This window comes from Podarcis melisellensis (assembly GCF_964234715.1).
Source record: "Podarcis melisellensis genome assembly, chromosome: 1".
Classification (NCBI taxonomy): domain Eukaryota; kingdom Metazoa; phylum Chordata; class Lepidosauria; order Squamata; family Lacertidae; genus Podarcis; species Podarcis melisellensis.
In genome coordinates this window covers 79731639-79752212 of record NC_138528.1, presented here as the reverse complement: position 1 = coordinate 79752212, position 20574 = coordinate 79731639, and the positions used below count along the sequence as shown (strand labels likewise).

The 20574-nt window shown below is 42.9% G+C and overlaps 2 protein-coding genes across 10 annotated transcripts; one reads left to right on the top strand and one right to left on the bottom strand.

The window, feature by feature from the left end:
- Positions 1–3458: 3458 nt before the first annotated feature.
- CYB561A3 (cytochrome b561 family member A3) lies at positions 3459–11606 on the bottom strand. Of its 6 annotated transcripts, none has more exons than XM_081930958.1 (6): positions 11400–11606; positions 8064–8270; positions 7338–7546; positions 6035–6189; positions 5229–5385; positions 3459–3812 (listed from the first exon to the last, which is right to left on the bottom strand). In XM_081930958.1, exons 1-6 carry the CDS (start codon positions 11482–11484, stop codon positions 3789–3791), a joined length of 837 nt encoding a protein of 278 aa, XP_081787084.1. In that variant the 5' UTR covers positions 11485–11606; the 3' UTR covers positions 3459–3788. The 6 variants fall into 6 exon arrangements, with proteins under 6 accessions (XP_081787084.1, XP_081787088.1, XP_081787087.1 ...); XM_081930962.1 differs by lacking the exon at positions 11400–11606 and adding an exon at positions 10934–11256; XM_081930961.1 differs by lacking the exon at positions 11400–11606 and adding an exon at positions 10345–10604.
- Positions 11607–11863: 257 nt separating this feature from the next.
- Positions 11864–20181, top strand: TMEM138 (transmembrane protein 138). 4 transcript variants are annotated; one of them, XM_081931257.1, is made up of 5 exons: positions 11864–11886; positions 13612–13862; positions 15230–15401; positions 19218–19293; positions 19510–20181. In XM_081931257.1, the coding sequence occupies exons 2-5, from the start codon at positions 13735–13737 to the stop codon at positions 19620–19622; spliced, it is 489 nt and encodes a 162-aa protein (XP_081787383.1). In that variant the 5' UTR covers positions 11864–11886; positions 13612–13734; the 3' UTR covers positions 19623–20181. The 4 variants fall into 4 exon arrangements, with proteins under 4 accessions (XP_081787383.1, XP_081787382.1, XP_081787381.1 ...); XM_081931256.1 differs by lacking the exon at positions 11864–11886 and adding an exon at positions 11951–12249; XM_081931255.1 differs by lacking the exon at positions 11864–11886 and adding an exon at positions 12890–13040.
- Positions 20182–20574: the final 393 nt, after the last annotated feature.

The following is a 20574-nucleotide window of genomic DNA, read 5'->3' as shown; positions in this document are numbered from 1 at the left end:
GTTGCTTGTGTTGTCACTCAGCTGCTTCATAATTTTTGCAGCAATACCTCCCCACTTAGGAGCTGTTCCTGAAGACCTTTGATTAAAGCCATGCATTGATTACATTTAACAAAACAGGAAGTTTATACATCTGTTACTCAGCTATGCTGACTGAGGTTTCTAGACACCACCCCGCTGATGAAGCCAGGGTGGGCTTTTTTCATAACAGAAGAAAGCTGTGATTTAGATAAATCTGTGGAGGATAAGATAATCCATGGCTACTAGTCATGATGACCATAATACCTCCAGTATCAGAGATAGTGCCTCTGAATAGCAGGGGCTGGGGATCACAAGCTGGAAAGTATGGTTGTTCCCAGGTCCACAGCACTGAACTAGATGGGTCTTTAGTCTGATCCAGCAGGGTTTTCTTATGTTAGTATGTTAATGGTGGTTGGGGCTAGAGGCAAAAGTATGCAGAGCAATGGATTTTGGACACATTTTGTTTACATTATGGGCACACAATTGTCAGAGGTTTCTACGCATACACCCTCTCCATCCAGGTAAGCAAGAGACAGCATTATCTTAGTTCAAAGACACACTCCAGCTAGGAAAAGCACTCAAGGAGAGCATGGATCAAGGCTGGTGATGAGACACGGCCAAGGGAGATGCTTCCATTTGGCTCCTGGCCCTGAGGTTCCCTAGCCCTCTATACAAAGAGGATGCTCCTTTGAAACTACATTTTGTAGACAAAACTGTTTCATGGGAATAGATAAGCTCATATTTGACTTGGGCTAATCACTGTCCTCAATAAACCAGGTTAGTGGCAGTAACTAAGGAGAATGATATGTACACACATATATACCCAAGTAGGAAAACAGAAATATTCAGACCTTAGAAATATTGCACCTTTTCAAACGTTCATTCTTAGCTTGCTAAATTGCTTCCATGTGTGCAACAGTCCTGATAAATTTATACTTTTGTTTCCTGTTGTATCTCCAAAGGGGGAACAGTGGCTTAATATCTAGTTGACAAATACTGGAATAATGCAACTCAGCCAATTTCTTCATAGAAAGCTTACCTGATATTGAATGGCTTGTCTAGGCAAGGAGAAATGGTGTTAGAATTATACTAAGGAGCTAATCACTACATTTGCAAAGAACATTTGTCAAGAAGCAGATCACTGTATGGAACTTTCTAAACAACATTAAGGCTTCAATCCTAACCCTGCTTACCTAGGAGTAATCCCTGTTCAGATCTATAGGATTTATTGTTCTGTAGACATGGTTAGGATTGCACTGCAAGACAATATACTGCTCTCAGGTTGCTTCCAGATCACCTTTTTATGGAGCATTCACCCACATCTTTCTGTACAAAGTTTGCAGGGAGGTTACATGATATCCATTGTTCCTGAGCATTTGTCTGCCAGGAGGCTATACTATGTTGCTCAAGCAAGTGTTACGTTGTAGGACATTTCCTCCTTTTCTTGCCACAAAAATTCCAACTTGGGGGTGGAAGCATGTTGATATATACGGCAATGTACAAAATATAGTAAACATTAAAAGTGAATTTGGTGCTCTCGCACAATCCCGCCCACAAAATAGCAACACTGCAGAAGTGCTATTAGTACTTTTAAGGTAAAAATGCCAAACAACAGTTTTAGACAAGAGACTGAGTACTCTGCTCCCCCCCTTTCTTTTTGTCTAGGCATGCCCCAACCCTTACCTAGCCAAGGTTGCCTCCAGACGACCTGCGTATTGAACATTCAATTTCTTTGCACAATGCATCAAGCTTGTGTTATCCCACCCTTTCCAGTGCTTTTCCCTATTACATTCATTACCACAAAAGTATGATTGGGGGTGGAAAGGTTTGTGGTCATGCTATATCAAATTAACTTTAATTGCACAAACCTAGTTTTCAATTCCCCCTGAAGATAGCAGCAGCATTCTCTACTGTTTGCCACGAGCTTCATATATAGGGGCAGCATGTACAAAAGTTCTGAAACACATTTGAAACCAAGAGAAGAAGAAATTATTGCTTGTTTTAGAAAGGTGGCGAAAATGAGACTTAGGAAGAGCTGTTGATGACTGAAAGAGTATTATGTGTGTTTATGGGTGGGTCTGGGGTGGAGGGGAGAATTATTTAACCAATCAGCGTATATTAGACTGTGATGGCCTTTTACCGGTTCTAACAGACTGAAGTCTACAAAAAAACAGCAGGCACCACATGCTAGGAATAACTAAGCCAGATACCAGTGCTCTGAATCAGGTGATATCAGTAAGTGTTATTCAAGTGCAAATTTAGCTTCATGCCAAGAAACAGTTCTCAGCCAGGAAGAGACCATTTCCCACTGCTTGTTTCGGTATGGGAGGGAATCTTTATGTGGTTAACCGTGGAGAAAGCAATCTGTCTTTCATAAGCACCCTCAAACACTACTGACATTATAGTACATAGTTTATAGTTCCAAAAATTATAGATGAGGTGACTCAGCAAAACAAGATATAGATCAGAGAGAGAAGTCACAAGTATATAAATTGTTCCCTAGAATGAGGTTTCTTCAACCTACACACTTCAGTTAGCTATTTTATTAGTAAACTGCATTAAGATAGTGCTAACTTCCAAGTACCAAGGTGTAGGTTTCAGCAGTAATCCTGCAGGGCCACAATCCTCCAGCCCCTGTGCTGCAGACACTATTAAAAACATTTAACCAATAAGCAAGAGGGCGGGGAATCGATTTATCATGCTTTCTAGCTGGGTTGTTGAACTGGCTACACTGGATTGTCCAATTAGATCTGGTTGTAAAATTGACTGAAGTAGAGATTAGTCATTCTCAAGTGAAATCCACGGGATTTAGAGCCTGATCTCTAATGATGTTTACTTGGAAGTAAGCTGCAAGTACTCTTTTTTACTTCTTAAGTTTTTTACAATTGTGCTAATTGTGTAAACACATTCACACAGGAGGGCACACAAAGCAGGGGGTTAAAATGGTGCTAAGAAGCACTGGCTTCAAAATGTGAGGAAAAGGAGACATGTGACAGCCAACCAACAGGTGAAGAAACAGAAGGATATAATATTGTCCATACAGTTATGTCATGCCCACCATGTGGACAAAATATAATGAGATGCAGACACTGTATCAAAGCACCAGAGGCAGGTGGATAATCAGTTGCAATTCTGCTTATAACGGGAGAGTCGTGATTGATAGCAGTAGGAGACCCTCATCCGGACACACTCATTTAAACTCCATCCCTTTAAGAAGATGGATGAGTAATGCTAAGGCCGCAGACATTTTCAGAATTGTGCTGTTTTTCTGTTCTTAAACAAATACAAATACCTGACAAGAGTCACAGGAAAACACAGGAGGACAATACATGGATGTCAGCACTGTATGGATGCTCTATTCAGAAGTGAATGCCTGAAGCATGACAATTCCACGCTAAACACCTAGTGCGGAAGCACCTGCAAATCCAACAGTAAAACCATTAGAAGGAATCGTTTATTTCATCTGATAATTTAGGTTTCTAATAAGTCCATGGAGTACAAAAATCTGGGAACTTGTCATAATGGCACAATAGCAACTAAGAAATGAATTGTTCAGAGATACCTGGATTTCCAGCAGCTCAACAACTCAGCAAGAGCAAGCCGGGGGTGGGGTGGGGGGAATTAATAAAGTACCCAAAAGGCCAGACAATTCAGTGCCACAATTAAAGTTTCAACTCTTGCACTGAAAACAGAAGCAAGAACGGCTGAAGATCTCAGTGGAGAACAGACCACCACACAGGTCTGGATCACAATCCTTCCTGTTTGCTGCTTCATTTATCCTCCTGTAGCAAGGGCTGTAGAAAAAGAACACCAGAAGTAAATAATAAAGCTTGATTCCATAAGCTTTCTATCTCATTCTCAGATATTAAACTCTCTCAGAACATATTGTCTATTGCTTATGATGTTCAGTCTAGCCCTCTTGCGGAGAAAATTCAGACCAGGTTTCTAGGATTTAGCTCCCATACTGTTGCTCCTTTTGCCAGGGATAAGTTCCACTACTATACACATGTGTCATTCTATGTCTGTGTTGTCAAAACAAATGTTCTGCAATATAAACCCATGGAGGCTGTGGGGGAAGAGGACAGAGAATGGTTGGAAGCCAGTCAGACTAATAATTAATCCACAAGAAACATATCTTATTATTAACCGAAAATGAAATCTCAAAAACACACCCCACTGTTCAGTTCTTTCATTCGTTAGGGTGGTATGCAATGAACATTTTTGCACAGGTATTTGCTTACTTGTGTGCACAGCCATTAAAAGAAATATAGATACAAGTTTTCTGATATACCAGATTTGCAGAAAACAGCAGATTAATTAAAAAAAAAAGAAAGGGGGGGGAGCATATATGAGGTCATACTCAGCCCCACCAGAAGCCCATTGAGAACTGCCTTGTCGATAATTCTATCTTCCTTTTTCTTCTTTAATTGCCAGGCCAGAAGTTTACCAGGTTTATTTGCAAACTCAAAATTTCTATGTCTCAACCATTTTATCTTCCATTCTATCTCTTCATTTATTATCATGGAGAATTGTGTCTGTAAAATTTTTATCACCACACATGTACGTATATGGGTGTCACCCACATAATGTGCTTTAGTACATTCATATTTGGGTAGCATGTGGTTTTATGTTGGATTTTCCCCCCTTACTGCATTATCTGTGTATCAAATAAATCTGAATTATTGGGAGATGGTGCAAGTTTCTACTTGAAGGAAGATAAAATAATGTGGATGACAGAAAAAAACATGTAAACATGGGATGCTCCAAATTTACTTGAAACTCTTGTTTGTACACAGCGAAAATACACTGCTCTCATCCTAACAACAGTTGAACAAGAGTTTCATTTTTTGAAAAATTCTTCCCCCATCCCTCCGCTACTTTGTCCAAGATAGTACACCCTACCATTTAAACTCAACAGACATGAATTACAAGCCACAATACATCGGTGGGTTCGAGCCAGTATGGTATAGTGACTAGAGTGCTGGACTAGGACCAAGAAGATCCAGATTCAAATCCCCTCTCAGCCACGTAGCTCAGTGGGTGACTTTGGCCTGTCCCTCTTAGCCTAACCTGCCTCACAGGGTTGTTGTTAGGATAAATTGTAGTGGGGGAGACAGAAAACCTTGTGTGATGCCTTGAAGGATAGGCAGGAAATAGTTGTAGTAAAATAACTAAATCTTAAAGGCCAATAATAATAATAATAATACCACCTCTTGGGTATCTTGCGAATTCACATCTGGACGCTTCCATACTGGCATGGCAAGGGCAAACAGCACCAGTAGCCCAAAGACCAGGATCAGCATCCCCAATATGTTGGCAAACCATGCCTCTGCAGGAAGCTGAGCGTAGGGTGTGCTTGTGTTTGTTCTAAAAGTACAGACAAAAAGCAAAAATGCTTGATGAAAAGCCAATAGCACCCAAACACCTCCCCAGAGACCCATAAAGAAGGAAATATCTGAATAGTGCCAAAAATCTATATTAAGCCACGTAATCTCTTTCACCATATGTAGCTTTGCTCCAACAGCCATTCTACTGTCCCAGACACCCAAGTAATGCATTTGGCTTCAAGGCTGGAGCACATCTTATATTCAATGAAATGTGTACAATGACCTATTGAGCAGAACACTATCTTCACATTACAAGCCTCCAGACACTAGCTCTGCAATTCCCATCTGCTGCTGCTGCATGTGGCTTAACCGCCTTCTCAGGTTCCCCATTGCCTTGTGGACACATTTCCCTTCTGTACTTCTAAAACAGAACCAGTGGCCTTTCAAATGTTGCTGAACTATATCTTCCTTATTCCTGGTCTAAAAGCTATCATTGCATTCAAACTTTATAATGACTGCTATCGATCCGGACCAGGCTGAGCAGCTTCCTCTTCATCCCTCATTATTTGTACCCCAGAAGACTGCCACCTCTCTCCAGTGTAAATAACCAGCAACATACTCTCCACTGTCTTTTTAGCACGGACTATTTCCTCCTCCCAGTATCAAGCCCTCTCTGTTTTGCTACTCACAGTTTGAAGAAAAGCTTCTCATTGATGCCTGAGATGCAGGCAGCCACAACTAAAGGGATGATGGCAGAGCCAAAGAAGACATGGACAGGCTTGTACAAGGCTCGGAACCAGGTGGGAGCCCAAGGCAGCAAGAAAGAAGCAAAGCCCATGGCCCACTGGATGGAAGAAATAAGAAATTGGGATCTTTTCAGAAACCCATATTGGAGGAAGGGCTCAGCATGGTATCTGCACAGGGACTGAGCACAAGTAATGCAGCATCCAGATTTGCAGAAGTATTTGTTTTATTATATTTATGATCTAAGATCTCAAACTAGCTATGAGAGCTTGGGGGGCGGGGAGATAGACAGCAACCAGTGAGCAATTTAGGTTAGTTTTTTTCAAATATTTACTGCACTTGCACAGATAACTTTTTAAATAAAATAAATAAAATATTGGAAACAAACTTTTAATAACACATGTGCACATGGTGAAGGGATTAAGTGGGGGGGGGGGGAATTAGCCAAGAGGGAGGAAACCTAATATTTATGAAAAGGGTGGCTACAACAAATTATTCACTCTCACAAAATACAAGATGTGTCAGGCAGCAGATTTAAGACAAAAGTATATCTTCTATGCAATGTGGGTGACAGATAGAGCTTTTTTTCTTTAAAAAAAAATGTTTAGGAGTACTCTCATTTTCCTATTCATATTGAAATACTGCCAATGAGGCCAAAATTAAATTCACAAAATGTTTAGGGGTATGCGTACACCTGTGTCCCCCCAGAAAAAAAGCACTGGTGACAACCCACCAAAATACTTTGCTTTTAGAAGTATTACGATGAATTCAAGGAGCTTAGATCTATAAATGGCAACTTTCCCAGTACTGGGATTCATGGGCGGAGCTTGTGCTAGGAGGCAACCACCTTATTTAATTCCAAATATGTCTTTTGCACCTAGCTCTGGTTGGTAGCTCTTGGGATTCTTGTGAAGAAAAAACCCCAAAGTAGATCTAACAAACCTGAAGTTTGTGTATCCCTTCCAAACACTAAAAGCGGCGGTTTCAGACACGTTTCCCCCTGCTCCAACCCTACATAAAAGTGACTGGGACTGAACCAAGTACCCTCTGCATATAAAACAGGGGTGGGGGATATTTGGCCCTCAGATGTTGCAGCACAGCAACTCCCATTTGCCCTAGCAAGCATGGCCAATACTCAGAGATGATGAGAAGTGTAGTTCAGCAACATCTGGAGGATGAATGTTCCCCACACCCGATGCAAAGTATGTGCTCTGCCACCAAGCTAAAGCTTCTTAGGCTCTTACCCACCTGACAGGAGAAGAGCAGCACAGCACCAAGCCCTAGCCAGCTGTGGAGGGAGTACATGTTGGCAATGCCCTGTTTGTTGTGATATTCAAAGACGGCCACCAGTCCCAGGACAATTAGGATGAATGCTGCCAAGGTCAGTCCTGTATGCAGCAGCTTCCATGGCAGCTTGGGCCCCGACCAAGAGAGGGGCACACGATACACTAGAACCGCTGGAGGAGAGGGGGGGGGGAGAAGTCACTAGAGCCAAGATAGCTCAGGCACCCATCCCCCCAAAATAGCCAAGTCACTGATTCCCAGGTTTGCTTGTTTTGTATACTGGCCTTCAGCCAATGATCTCAGGGTGGTTCACAGCATGAAAAAACACAAGATAAAAACACAAGATACATAATAAAATACCCCCCCCCCCGCTCACAAACACACTTAAAAGGATACAGTGGTACCTCAGGTTACAGGTGCTTCAGGGTACAGACTCAGCTAACCCAGAAAGAGTACCTTGGGTTAAGAACTTTGCTTCAGGATGAGAACAGAAATTGTGCAGTGGCAGCAGGAGGCCCCATTAACTAAAGTGGTCCTTCAGGTTAAGAACAGTTTCAGGCTAAAAACAGACCTCCAGAACGAATTAAGTTCTTAACCTGATATACCACTGTATAGGATGTTAATATCAGTTCTGCTACTGGGGCAGGAGGAGGGGAAATCAGAAAAGGATTGGATCCTCTTTTCACTTACCTGCACCAGTCAAGACCAACATGCCTGTCACCATGAAAACTGGATGCCAGTTAAACATCTGAGAAGAACCATCCCAGGCAAAGCCACCAAGCCAGTGTTGGGTCCAGTAGACTGTGAACACCACACACAAGATCCCCAGAATTCCCAGTAGGATTGAGAGCAGCAAGAATGAGACTCTGGGAATCATCCTGTTCACAGGGAGCACACCTGAGAAGGCAAGAGACCAGCTAGCTGTAAAAGCTATCCAACCATCTGCTGGTTCTGGCAAGATTTTTGCCTCTTCCCTTTCCTTACTACCTAGTTCTGCTTTCCTCCCTTCAGCAGAGAACTGTTTTAGCACGGTCACAGTTTTGTAACCCAAAATAGGGTGGAGTCTCAGACGCTGGGTCAGAGGAACTGATTTCAATAGTATGTCCACCACAGACCATGAAACATCAAAACTTCACAGCTAAGTGGAAGGTAGATCTGGAATTTCCCCAGGCTGGTTAAGGCAATTCACATTCTAACCACTATTCTCTCAAAAGTCAAGGTTGGCAGTTACCAGCAGCTTGTCCAATGGGATAACACACCTCACAGACTATATCCAACTGTGTCAGCAGGGGCATCTACTGTCTGCAGCCCCTGTTCACTAAAAAAAAGAGGCTCAATTACTTCCTTCGGAAAGTAAATGGTACTGATGATTCAATACTTCCCAAAGCCAAGTCGCACAGAAAAACCAAAGGAGTACACATGTTACTGAAGAGAAAGTTTCCAGAGAAATAAAACAGTCCCACAGTTGTTGATCAGGAACCAAAACCTACACTGAAATGATCATATGATCTGGCAGGATGCAACTCCAATTTAGTTAAATCTAGTTAGGCAGCAGATACCATGTGTTATGTCCAATTCTGATATCCAAGGCTCTTCTGTGAACCAAGGCAAACTTTTGTGTAAGCAACACTGGCACTCATAAAGTGAAATTAGATTGGCTACTACTGGATCCAACTTGATCTAAGAGCCATAGCTGAGTTTCAGCCAAAAATAAAGGTCACTGCAGTCAATTGCATAAGAAAACAGATAGCCTCACATTAGATTTCAAATTTATTTACAAACTGTCCCCACAGTGAAAAGTGCAAACCACAGACTTTTTCTACCAACCCAGCAGCCCTGCACAGATGCTGCACCTGCAACCACTGGGTCCTGGAGGGAGACAACGGTCACAAGATCATCCCAACTTCTGCTTTCAAGACAGAAGTGAGAAGCTTGCAGAGTGTGTGCATTAAAAGACTATGGCAGTGACTGAAACATTGCTCTTCACAGTGCAAAGGTGGGCTGGAAGTTAAGTGAATGACAATCTAGGGTCTTTTTAAAAAAAAACCACAAGTCTCTTGTCTAACTGCAGCCAGACTCTCAGTTTGGATGGCTGGCAACTTCTACTAGCATCGTGTCATGAATTGGAGAGTTCTACTGAAACTTTTGTGCCATTAACTCACCACGTACACCAAGAGGAAAATGTGCTGATGCAAAAGTGAAAGCTGCTGAGCAGCTGTGTCCTGTGTGGTTTCTGTGGGGGCATAGCCCACAAAAAAATTGTTTAAAGTTGCCAGTTCAGTTTGGGGTAACAGCCATACCATACATTTACATTCAAAGCTCATGGCTTCCTCAAAATAAGCTTGGGAATTGTAGTTTGCCTCTCACCGAGCTACAATTCACAGCATCCTTTACAAACTATAATTCCCACAATTATATGGGGGAGTTTTACAGTTCAGGAGGGCCCTGTTTCTACCACCTCTGCCACGCTGGATTCAACCTGTCAGCCCACATTGTGCTGTGACCTCCTCTTTGGTGCTTTTATATTTTAAACCACCCTGTGATCCTTGGATGAAGGGCAGTATAGAATTGTAGTTGTTGTTGTTGTTGTTGTTGTTGTTGTTGTTGTTGTTGTTGTTGTTAATGTTAATATTCCAGTGGTTCAGTGCTCGACAATCCTTGATTAATTCTAACTTTTATTGGACCCAGGAATTTAGAGTGTCTCTCACCCCACAAATTCATAACAACACACACACACACACACACACACACACAAAATAACCCCATCAATAGATTTAGAACAAAGTATTAAAACACCCTTAGGAAAGGAAGTGTAAACATCAAGGGTAAGTAGGTGTAAGATAAGAAAAGAAATACATAGAAACTACAGCCAACTTTGGAAATGTTTCATTCAAAATATGGTTTTGCTAACATGTTTTGACCAGCTACCTGACTAGAATCATTTATCTTTATGATCAACCTTTTTACTTACAGTCTTATAGCTTTACTGCAAAGTATAAGCGGGGTCAAAGAGAAGAGCAGAAAATGGCCACTGTAACAAGAACTAATAAACACTGATGCACTACCATGCCAAAGAGCCCCTTTTGAAAATCGCACCAGGTGGTTGCTGCTTTTGCTTTCCTTTAAGCACTTGTGGGTCGATATTTAAATTAGAATAATTTCTGGCATCGACTGGTGAACAGATTTAACTTGTGACAAACTACCCCGTCTTTTAGCCTTGAATTTCACCGTCTCTCGGTTTCATGAACATAACCTCGGATGGGAGAGAATGCTAAGCTGGCACTACTTATAGCTGGCAGCCTCTCGGGGTGACGCTGGCAGTGAAACGCGGCTGCCCGCAACTTATGGCAAGGCGCAGAAGTGTGCAAACGTCAGATCCATATTCAGCCTGCTCCCTCATGCGTGCTGAACAAGGAACCAACTCCAGCCTCATAAAGTTAACAATAAAGCACGAAGTCCCGTGACGTCCAGTGCTCTGCCGCAAGAAAGCTGCTGGCATTTAAGCGATAAATTGGTTGGCTGCGGCAACAGCCCTCCTAAGCAACATACAGTACAGTTACCTTGCACAACTGGGGCACCTGCTGCTCTCCAGATACTGATAGACTACAACTCTCATCACCCAGGCCACCTCCCCCTTGTGGCTGAGGCTGATAGGAGCTGGAGTCCAGAAGCGCCTGCAGGGCTGCAGGATCCCCGGTCGCATCTCTGTTCAACTAGCACACGAAACATCTATTGGATCCAGGCTGTCGAGCGAAGCTGAACCCACAGCAGTTCCAGAGAGCAACTTGCAAGCAGTTTCAAGCACTGCGGGTTCTGCTACCCAGTGCACACCCCTGACCGCGCCATTAAAGCACATATGAGGAGCAATAAGGAAGTGACACTTGCTAGATAGCATAACGTATAAATGGGTAGCGGGATCGCCCCTTGCAGGGAAGCGCCTAAGGACAGCCGCAAGAGGGTTTGCTTTCGCGACCCAGCTGCGACCACGCACCCAAAGAACCGAGAAATACAAGCAACAGCTCACACCTCGCTTCCGCCTGAGTCGCGGGGAGCGCCGGGAAAAGTAGTTCCAAAGCTCCAGGTCCCCTTCAGCTCCATCGTCTCTGCTCATGACAGGAGGCACTCCAGACTAGTCTAGGCGAAGTTTATGGCACTGCCCAGCCAACGCCACGACGGGTTTCTGGGAAATGTGGTTTTCTCAGCAATATCTGTACAGTACTGTACAGTATATTGCTGGGCGGGGAATCGAGCCGGGAAAGTTCTCATTTAAGGAGCTTTACAAGCTTCTTCGTTTGCTTCTGCCTTTGCAATGTACCTAGGTGCACCCGTCATTACTGTTTTCCCTTGCGTCAAAGAGATGAGGGACTTCCTGGATGCTTAAGTGCCCAGCAAATTGAGCTGGTATAGGTATATTGCAGGTATATATGCAGGTGTATTAATAGGAAACGCGTCACGTGACGAAGTTTTGAGTGTCACACAGCAAGAGCTGAAGGCAAAGGAGGAGCTTTGTCAGGTTGGCAACCTTTTCTATAACTCCCTGTTCCATGCCAATAAGTTATTATTGTAGACTGGCAACGGCGTTAGGTGCCCCTTAATCTGCTGAAATCGCGCTGCAGGATTTCGCTCCTGTAGCTGTGATATCAAAACAAAAATAGATTTCTGGTGGCCTGATTCCACTGGAATGACTGTCTGCATTTTTAAAAATTGAGGCAATAAACACGGACTGATTTCATCAAATGGTGGAATGCCTCTCAGCTGCTGGAAGTCCCAGTTTAGTGCGCTGAAGGAGACCGAAGGAAGGAAGAGAATTCTTTCTTTCGCATCGAAGTGGTAATAACCCACCAGAAAAGCTCAAAAGCCAGATCAGCGGCAAAGGGTATATGAAGGCAAAAACAAAAAAACACGCCCTCCGCGCCATGTATCATACAAATAGAGAAAAAGAGCGTCAGCGGTCGTCGTCTGGACGCGGAATTTCAGCTGCTCATAGAAATCAAAGGAGAAATTGAAGATTTTACTTTAGCAATGGTTGGGAAGCAGGTGCCCACATAACGAACAAAAAGTAGCAGCAAAGAGAGGCGTCTATAATCTTTCTAACTCGGGTTCTTGTATCAGGTGAGACGCGCGCGCACACCCTTGTAAACATTTGCGAGTGTAGCGTGGAGTCTACGGAGTTTAGTGGATGAGGGTGGTATGAAGAGGCAAATGAACTAGACTCCTGTAACCTGCAAATGCAAACGTTCGTGCTACTTCTGACCTGCACCATTAATAGTGTCCTTGCAGGGCTGTTATAAGCAGCTCTCCAAGCCACAAACCCCGACACACACAATTTAGAGATGGTGAAATGTGATCCGAGTGTGCTGGGCCATGTTTTAATATATATATATTTTTAAAAAACAACCAAGCAGCAAAAAAGTAGTCCCCTCTAAGCCGCTGTAGAATCACGGGTTTCTTTCAGATGCATCCACTTCCGCCCCGTGGAAGACTTTATAAATGGCTTCCAGAGGCAGGGCGGAAGTTTCCTATCCGGGCAACGAGATTCTCCGTCCGCTCTGTCATTTACAACTCTGTGATCATGACCGCAAGCGCGGCAGCTTCCGTCCAGGCTGCCTCCTACGCTCCTCTGAGTGGCTGCGCCGTCTCCATGGGAACGGGCAACTGCCGCGCCAGGTGAGGGCCGGGAGCAAAGAGCGCGAGCTGGAGCAGCGACGGGCCTGTCTTTCGCGACCTGTCGTGCCCCGTTACTTAACACGGGGAGTGTGAGGTCGAGGGCGCTTGGGAGCCCACAGAACGAGATCGCGTGTACCCGGATCGAAATCTTGATGACCAAGGAGATGAGGTCTGTGGCGCTTGCATCCGTGTTGCCCAAGAAGAAAAAGCGCCTTTTCCAGCCCCTTGGAGGTGGCTGTGGCCAGTCAGCCCTCGCCACCCACCCTCGTGCCTTGCTTTCCCCTGTGTAGAAATAGGAGAAAAGCCGCGGAGGGGCAGCAAGAGTAAAGTTCTTAGTTCAGGGAAAGTGTTAAGAACAGTGTTAGGCAATAGCAGTTAACGGTGCAACCAGTCTTACTTCAACAAAGGGATTCTTATTCGTTGTTTGTATTTCTGACTGGTTTATCTTTGCTCTCTAGTGCTAGATTGTGTGTGGTGTGCTCCAGATTGGTGATGCCCTTCCTCTCCCCGCTATTATTGCAAGTGTTGTTCACCTTATTCTCCCTCTTTCCCCCACCTGGTATTTCTGCAGGTTTCAGGTCTCTGCCCAAAGGGAGCTATGAGTGATTGTGCTGGAGGAAAAAGTTTGTATCCGTCTGTTGCGTGAGCATGAGGTGTCCCTCTCATCTGGGATGCAGACACTGAGGCAAGGAAGATGCTCCAAACCAGCAACTATAGCCTGGTGCTTTCCTTGCAGTTCCTACTGCTGTTCTATGACCTCTTTGTCAACTCCTTCTCAGAACTGCTGCGCATGGCGCCCGTCATCCAGCTTGTGCTTTTCATGTGAGTATGGCACAACAGTGGATGCTTGTCACCGTCTGTTTTTTTTAAAGGGCTTGTATACATTTGTCTCTGAAAAGATGCTCAACAGTGCTATGAGCTCTTAAATAAGCTGTAGGGATCAAAAATGTGGTTACTCATCAGGTCCTTGGATAGAACTGTAGACTAGTGCTTGAGTACGGTAAGTGATTTGGAATGGAGAAGAGATGGTTAGTATGTCTACTCAGGAGCACCAGGGCAATCTTATATATTATGTGGACTCTGAAGGAAGTCCCATTGTTTTCAGTCATGCTTACTGTTGTGTAAGTGTGCATAGAATTGCAGCTTAAGCCTTTATGTATACAAGAGGACTTGATCCATAGTAAATGTGCTTAGGATTACAGAGAATTTGCCACATTGAACACAGTGGAACTTTTTTGAGTAAACATGCACAGGAATGCCCTTTCTGTTTGTTTCTACTCTTCTTGGGACACTCTCATTCAGGAAAATGGGAAGAAGAGACGAATGGAGCAATGAAGTAGAATAAAAGATACCAAGAAAATTATTATTCTTTCCCTACTCCTGAAACATCGGCAGTTAATAGGCTATATTGTGTTGAATGATATTTTTAAAAGGGTGGTGCTATTATAATCCATTCATTCTGTATTTTCTCTGTGGGTATTAGCAGCTATTAGCTCAATTGCCATTACATAAAGTTCTACCCCCAGATTATGAGAATGAGTGATAAGCAGGGGGGAAATAGAGGTAGCTGCAGCAGGTATTATTTCCATTGTAATCTTCTAGCAAGGGTTTCGGGGTTCCCTTTCCTCTGCAATTGGTAGACTAATGTCTCAGTTGGCAGCATGGACAGTGAAAACTTCTGCAGCTATGTTAATGTGCTTTTTGTTCTCCAAGTACTAGGCTTTAGCCACAGTTGTGGGGAGTCTGTGGCCCTCCAAAAGTTGCTGGACCACAACTCCCATTATCTCTGACCATGGGTGATGGTGGGGAGCTGGTGTCCAGTAGTATTTGGAGAGCCACAAGCAGGGGCATACCTAGGAGTTGGTTAGGTGAGCACCTGCCAAGGGTGCAGGCCTGGAGTGTGTGCACAAAAATTGTGCCTCTCCACTCTGGCTTGGAGTGGCTAGGAACTTGCTCGCCTGTTTGTGTGCTCCCTGGGCCGGGCCGCTCTTTCAATATTATGGGTGGCTGGGCAAAGCATGCAGGCTCCTGTGGGTGCTTTGGTGGATAAATGCAATTGTGCAAGGGACCAGGATGTGTGTGTGATGATATATAGCTCCTTGCCAAGGATGCAAGGGAACCTAGGTACACCTCTGTGTATAAGGTATCTATCAATCTCTGTCTCATTAAAATGTTTGCCTGTCTTACAGCATTCAGGATATTGCCATCCTCTTCAATGTCATCATCATCTTCCTCATGTTCTTCAATACCTTCGTCTTCCAGGCTGGCCTGGTTAATCTTCTGTTCCAGAAATTTAAAGGGACCATTGTCTTGTCAGCAACATACCTTGGTTTGAGCATATCCTTCCACATCTGGGTCATGGTAAGGCAGGAGAGGATTGCTTATACTGGTTATCAAGGAAGCCCAAATTCTGAATATAGGAGTAATTGTGCCAGCAAAGAAAACACACGTTGAAACAAACTTTATTTTATGTTCCCCCCGGGGTTTAGCACTGTGTAGTTTTTAAATATGGAGGTCTGGATGTAACAAAAAAGCAGTATGGTAAATGGAAGAAATGTTGTGCAAGAGCAGGGATGAATAGAAGAAACTAACAGGTTAGGTTAGGACAGGTAGCTGTGGAAGAGATAGAAGTGCTCTCTATTGAACCCTAGGAATCCCATGCAAACACCACCTGTGGATTTCCAAATTTGTTTCCCCAGCCACTCTGGGCGGCTTCCAACTGAATATTAAAAACAATACAGCATTAGACATAAAAAACTTCCCTAAAGAGGGCTGCCTTCAGTTAAGACATTTAAAAGCTCATCTGATGAAACAGGATAAACTGGAAGGGGGCCTAGCTGTTGCAGCTGTTATAATGCAATATATTATTGTGGCTTGGCATGCTAATTCACCTTCCAACCTTTCAGAATCTTGTCAGTGTACAGCTAGAATTTCCTATTGATATGGTTAGCTGGATACAGGAGGCCTTACAGTCTTCTTTGACCAGTGTTTGTTTTCCCCTTTGGGCAGTTCTGTTTTTCTCAGCTGTCCTTTGTTCTTCACCATCACACCCTGGACTTCTTGCATACATACCAATCACTTCTTTTTCTAAGATCTTTTTGAGCAAGCACACTTTTCTTTTGTTCTTGATGAGCATAATTTACAGTGTGCTCCATTATTCTTGTTTTCTTTGGACATCTTGTTACACTGACTTCTGCTCACATTAATTTATTCTTTTTAGATATCTGTGTCTGAGATCCATGAAAAATGATTGGCTTTGCAATAATTGCCTAAGCTGTCATTTAAGTGGTCTATTGTACGTTTTGTTAATACTGTATTCATGTGATAGCAAATCACACAAAGCACCCTAAGTTAATGTATTGCATCCTGCATCACAGTTGTCCTCTTATGGTTTTTACTGAGGGCAAGCTTGTTGTGTACATGTGATTATGTGTAAGTTGAGTGGTTATTAACATTTGCTTGACTTGGTTTACTGGCACTTCTTATGATTTGGAAGCTGTGTAGGCAACAGCTCCTCCTTCAGATCCCCCCCACCACCCAATTTCCTGGTTTCTCTTGTTGCTTAATGCACCAAAACATTTCACCTTCATGCTGTCTTCACATCTTTTCAATGTAATGTACGGTGGTACCTCAGGTTACATACGCTTCACGTTACATATGCTTCAGGTTACAGACTCTGCTAACCCAGAAATAGTACCTCAGGTTAAGAGCTTTGCTTCAGGATGAGAACAGAAATCATGCTTCAGCGGCGCGGCGGCAGCAGGAGGCCCCATTAGCTAAAGTGGTGCTTCAGGTTAAGAACAATTTCAGGTTAAGAACAAACCTCCGGAATGAATTAAGTACTTAACCCGAGGTACCACTGTATAGACTTTGTATCCCTTTACGCTGCTCAATATGCTTGTAGCAGAATCTCTTCTTAATCTTTTAACTCTTTCTTATTTTAAGAAGCAAAAACAAACAATCCAAACAATAAGGAAGGCTGATGTCTTTTTCAAAAGAACCAACAAGAAAATTTATCTTTTGTTTCTTATAACAGACTTCCAAACTTTATCTGCAGTTTTGTCATGATTACATGACTACCATGCTGATTTGCAGCTGCAGCTATGGACACAAATGGAGTATTGGAATGTAACTCACTAATTTGCTCAGTACTGGCATTAGTGTAGGCCTAGTGAAGTCTGGTTGAAATGCCATATGCTTACTACTATTTTGTAATATTGTATAAAGGTGGCCTCTCTAATTTATTGATCATTGGCTGTATAAGTAAGTTTCTTGGCTGCAGCATTGTTCACAGCCCATTATTCCATTGAATCTTGCTATGCTATTATTTGATTGGGGTGAGCCCATTGGATCATTGAAATCTCATAGAATGAGCAATATATTCTTTGTTCTGGCTCTATTTGCTTGGTTCTGTAGTTATCTCCTAGGTTTGTCTTGTCCTTCTAGGCAGTGTGCCTGGGCATTTGTCCTATATCACATATCTTGAGCTTTAATAACTGTTATATCATTCACCTTTTTTCCTGGACAGATTTGTGAAGTTTAACAGAGGTCACTGTAATTTGGGTAATTAAAGGGAAGGAGGACAGAAGCATTTGGGACAAAAGATTTGTAGGTTTCCAGGGTATTTGGAAGCATCAGGAAGCTGTGCAGAAGTTGTCTTGGAACAGTGGCCAGGAAGTATATTTGGTTGATCAAACTGTATTTTCTGTTTGACACCCTGATCCATTGTAAGCACTCAGAATTTTTGCTGTTGTCGCAATAGGCAATGATCTGTGTGATTTGCTTTTCAAATATCAACAGATGTTGGATTTAAAAACGAGGTCCTTATTCCTGGTTCTTCGTGTGTCTTGCTATCCAGTTGCCTAACTGAAGGATACATATTTCAATTCAGTCCAAGTTTTGTTCAGTGGAGCAAACAACTACAATGAACAGGTGTCATTGACATGCAATGACTTACCACTGATGATGGGCTATATTGCCAAAGAGTCACAAACGTTCGTGGTAGAGCACCCTTGGCTTCTTAGAATGTTTAAATTCCAAAGCAGTGCTTGCATTGATATGAATTCACTGCACTGAAGGCAAAAACCTTCTCATATCTACAGCCTCAATAGTCTAGTACCACCCTATGGATTTCTTTGGCTCTCTTTAGATGAGCGAGGGCTTTACGGAGGCTAACAATAGATTTATTTCAATCTCACCTCATTTCCAGTTTGAATAACTTAGTGTACCTATTTTCCTTTTCATTCCCCATGTCTTTTTTTACTCTTTCTTTTAAGATTGCATGCCATTATTTGTAAATGGTAAACCTGCCTAGAATACACTGGACAAAATGGTACACATTGTAGTTAAGTCCCAGTATCTTGTCATCTGATATTTAGGGAATTAATATCTCATCTTTGAAGTTAGATGAAGCAATCTAGCTTGAAAGTTGGATACTACTGCTTTCCTAAACCTTGCTTGGTGAGGCAGGAGGATTTAAGAGGATTTTCTGTGATCAGTTGTTGAGAGCTAGAATAGGTCTGGTTGTTCTGTATAAATCCGCTGATCCGATTAACCTTTCTTTGCTCCCTGAGCTGCTCCTAGTGCTGGCATCCATTCCATGTGGTGTCTGGTTGCTTAACTGTTAAGGAAGACTTGGAATAGCCTATTATGACTGGGAACATGAGTTTTGGAAACTCTCTAGTAGTGGAACTAACATCATTACTCTTTTTTCCCAACAAGCTCAACAAATATTGTGTTTAATTTTAATGTGGATCAACTTTTGGTTTTTATTTTATCTGTGAAAATATTTTTATAGATACAATTGCATAAGTCCTGGTTTACTATACTTGGAAAAAATGTGGAAGGTTTCTTGAGAGGGATGTAGGAAGGGGACACACCAATGGGATACCACAGGCCTTCTTAATTGTCCTGGATTGTTGCATAGTTTCTAGAATGTTTATTTGAGATTGTAGTAATCTCTGAACTTTCAAGAGAAGGAGTTAGGAATGTTGCTGCTTCCCAAATATATAAATAATTATTGGGAGTATGAAAATGGGAGCCATGTTTCTGAAGGAATTTGGTAGAAAGATGGGGCACTGAAGAAAGTCTGAAAGGATGGTTGGTATTGTTTTGTGTTGTTCTGGGAGGAACAGTCTATTTCCTGCCTTTAATGTTTCATACATTTCTTTCCCACAGAACCTTCGCTGGAAAAATTCCAACTATTTTGTGTGGACAGATGGGCTGCAGACTCTTTTTGTTTTCCAGAGAATGGGTACGAGGCTGTTTCATTTCTCCCCTGTGTTGTGACTTCTGAGCAAAGCTTTAAAATTTATCAATGAGGCTGGTTCCATCTGTGCTTCCCCACAGAAAGTAGATGGGACAGGGAGCAGGGGGAGTGTAGCTAGGGGGATAATGGTGAAGATGAATGTAAGAAAATTAGTAAAGTTGATACCTTGCTGGCTTGTGACTTATTTCTGATTGGTTGCAGTGGCTGTGCTGTACTACTACTTCTATAAGAGGACGGCTGTGCACTTGGGAGATCCCCGTTTCTACCAGGACTCTCTTTGGCTACGGAAAGAGTTTGCACAAGCACACAGTTGACAGCTGCTTCTGGATCATTTGGAGCAGAGGCCAGCTTGCTAGAATGTCCACAGAGATTTTACCAATATCTTGCAGCAAGTTCCCCTCCTCCCACTACAATTTGTCTCCTACAGTCAAGTTCCTACATTCGTGCACATTAGGCTACTCATCAATGGAATTGCTCTTTTGTGGATACCCTGCTTGCTACAATATGCTTCTCAGACTCCAAGCACTCCACAATCCTCCTTTCAGTTCAGCAAACTGCACTCTGGATTTGGCTGCAGCCTTACTGAGGAACGATCTGAAGTGCCAAACAGATTTGGCTGACAACTCCCACTGAGTAGCAATGCTGCATTTTCCTCCTTGAGAATATTTTCTTGCCCTAAGCTCTCCTGTGACAGAAAAGGATTCCTGCCTTCACTAGTACCTCTGACAGTGTGACAAGGCATAAAGACTATGGTTTGGCTTTGCAGTATTCAGCCTGAGCAAACGTACTCTCATTGACTTGTTAGATTCCCCTTTTGTACTTGCATTTTTATAAATGGTGAGAAGATAAATTGGCTCTTTTTCAGAAACCAAAGCGTGGTGATCTTGCTTTATTGTTTTTCCTCTAATGTGTGGTAGTAAAAGGGTGGTCTTTCCATTCCAAGGCTTGATTTATTACCAGCAGTTCTCTGTGTTGTGCTATTGATATTAAAAATAAACCATATAATTTAGCAACATTTCAATACAGGAAACAAAAGGATGTTATGCCTGGCATGTGTGTGGTTTAGGGTAAGATCATGAAATTGACAGAAAAAATAAACTGGGAGGGGCAGAGTTCCTAAAGCGCAATACCCAGGAAATCTTGTACTCTGAAATGTGGGGCAGGACTCCTAACAGTAGCATTAACTGTGGAACGCTGTGGGCCTTTGACAGAATAATAAAAAAGCTTTCGAGGGCAGGAGGTGATGCTGGGTAACTTGGTAAATGG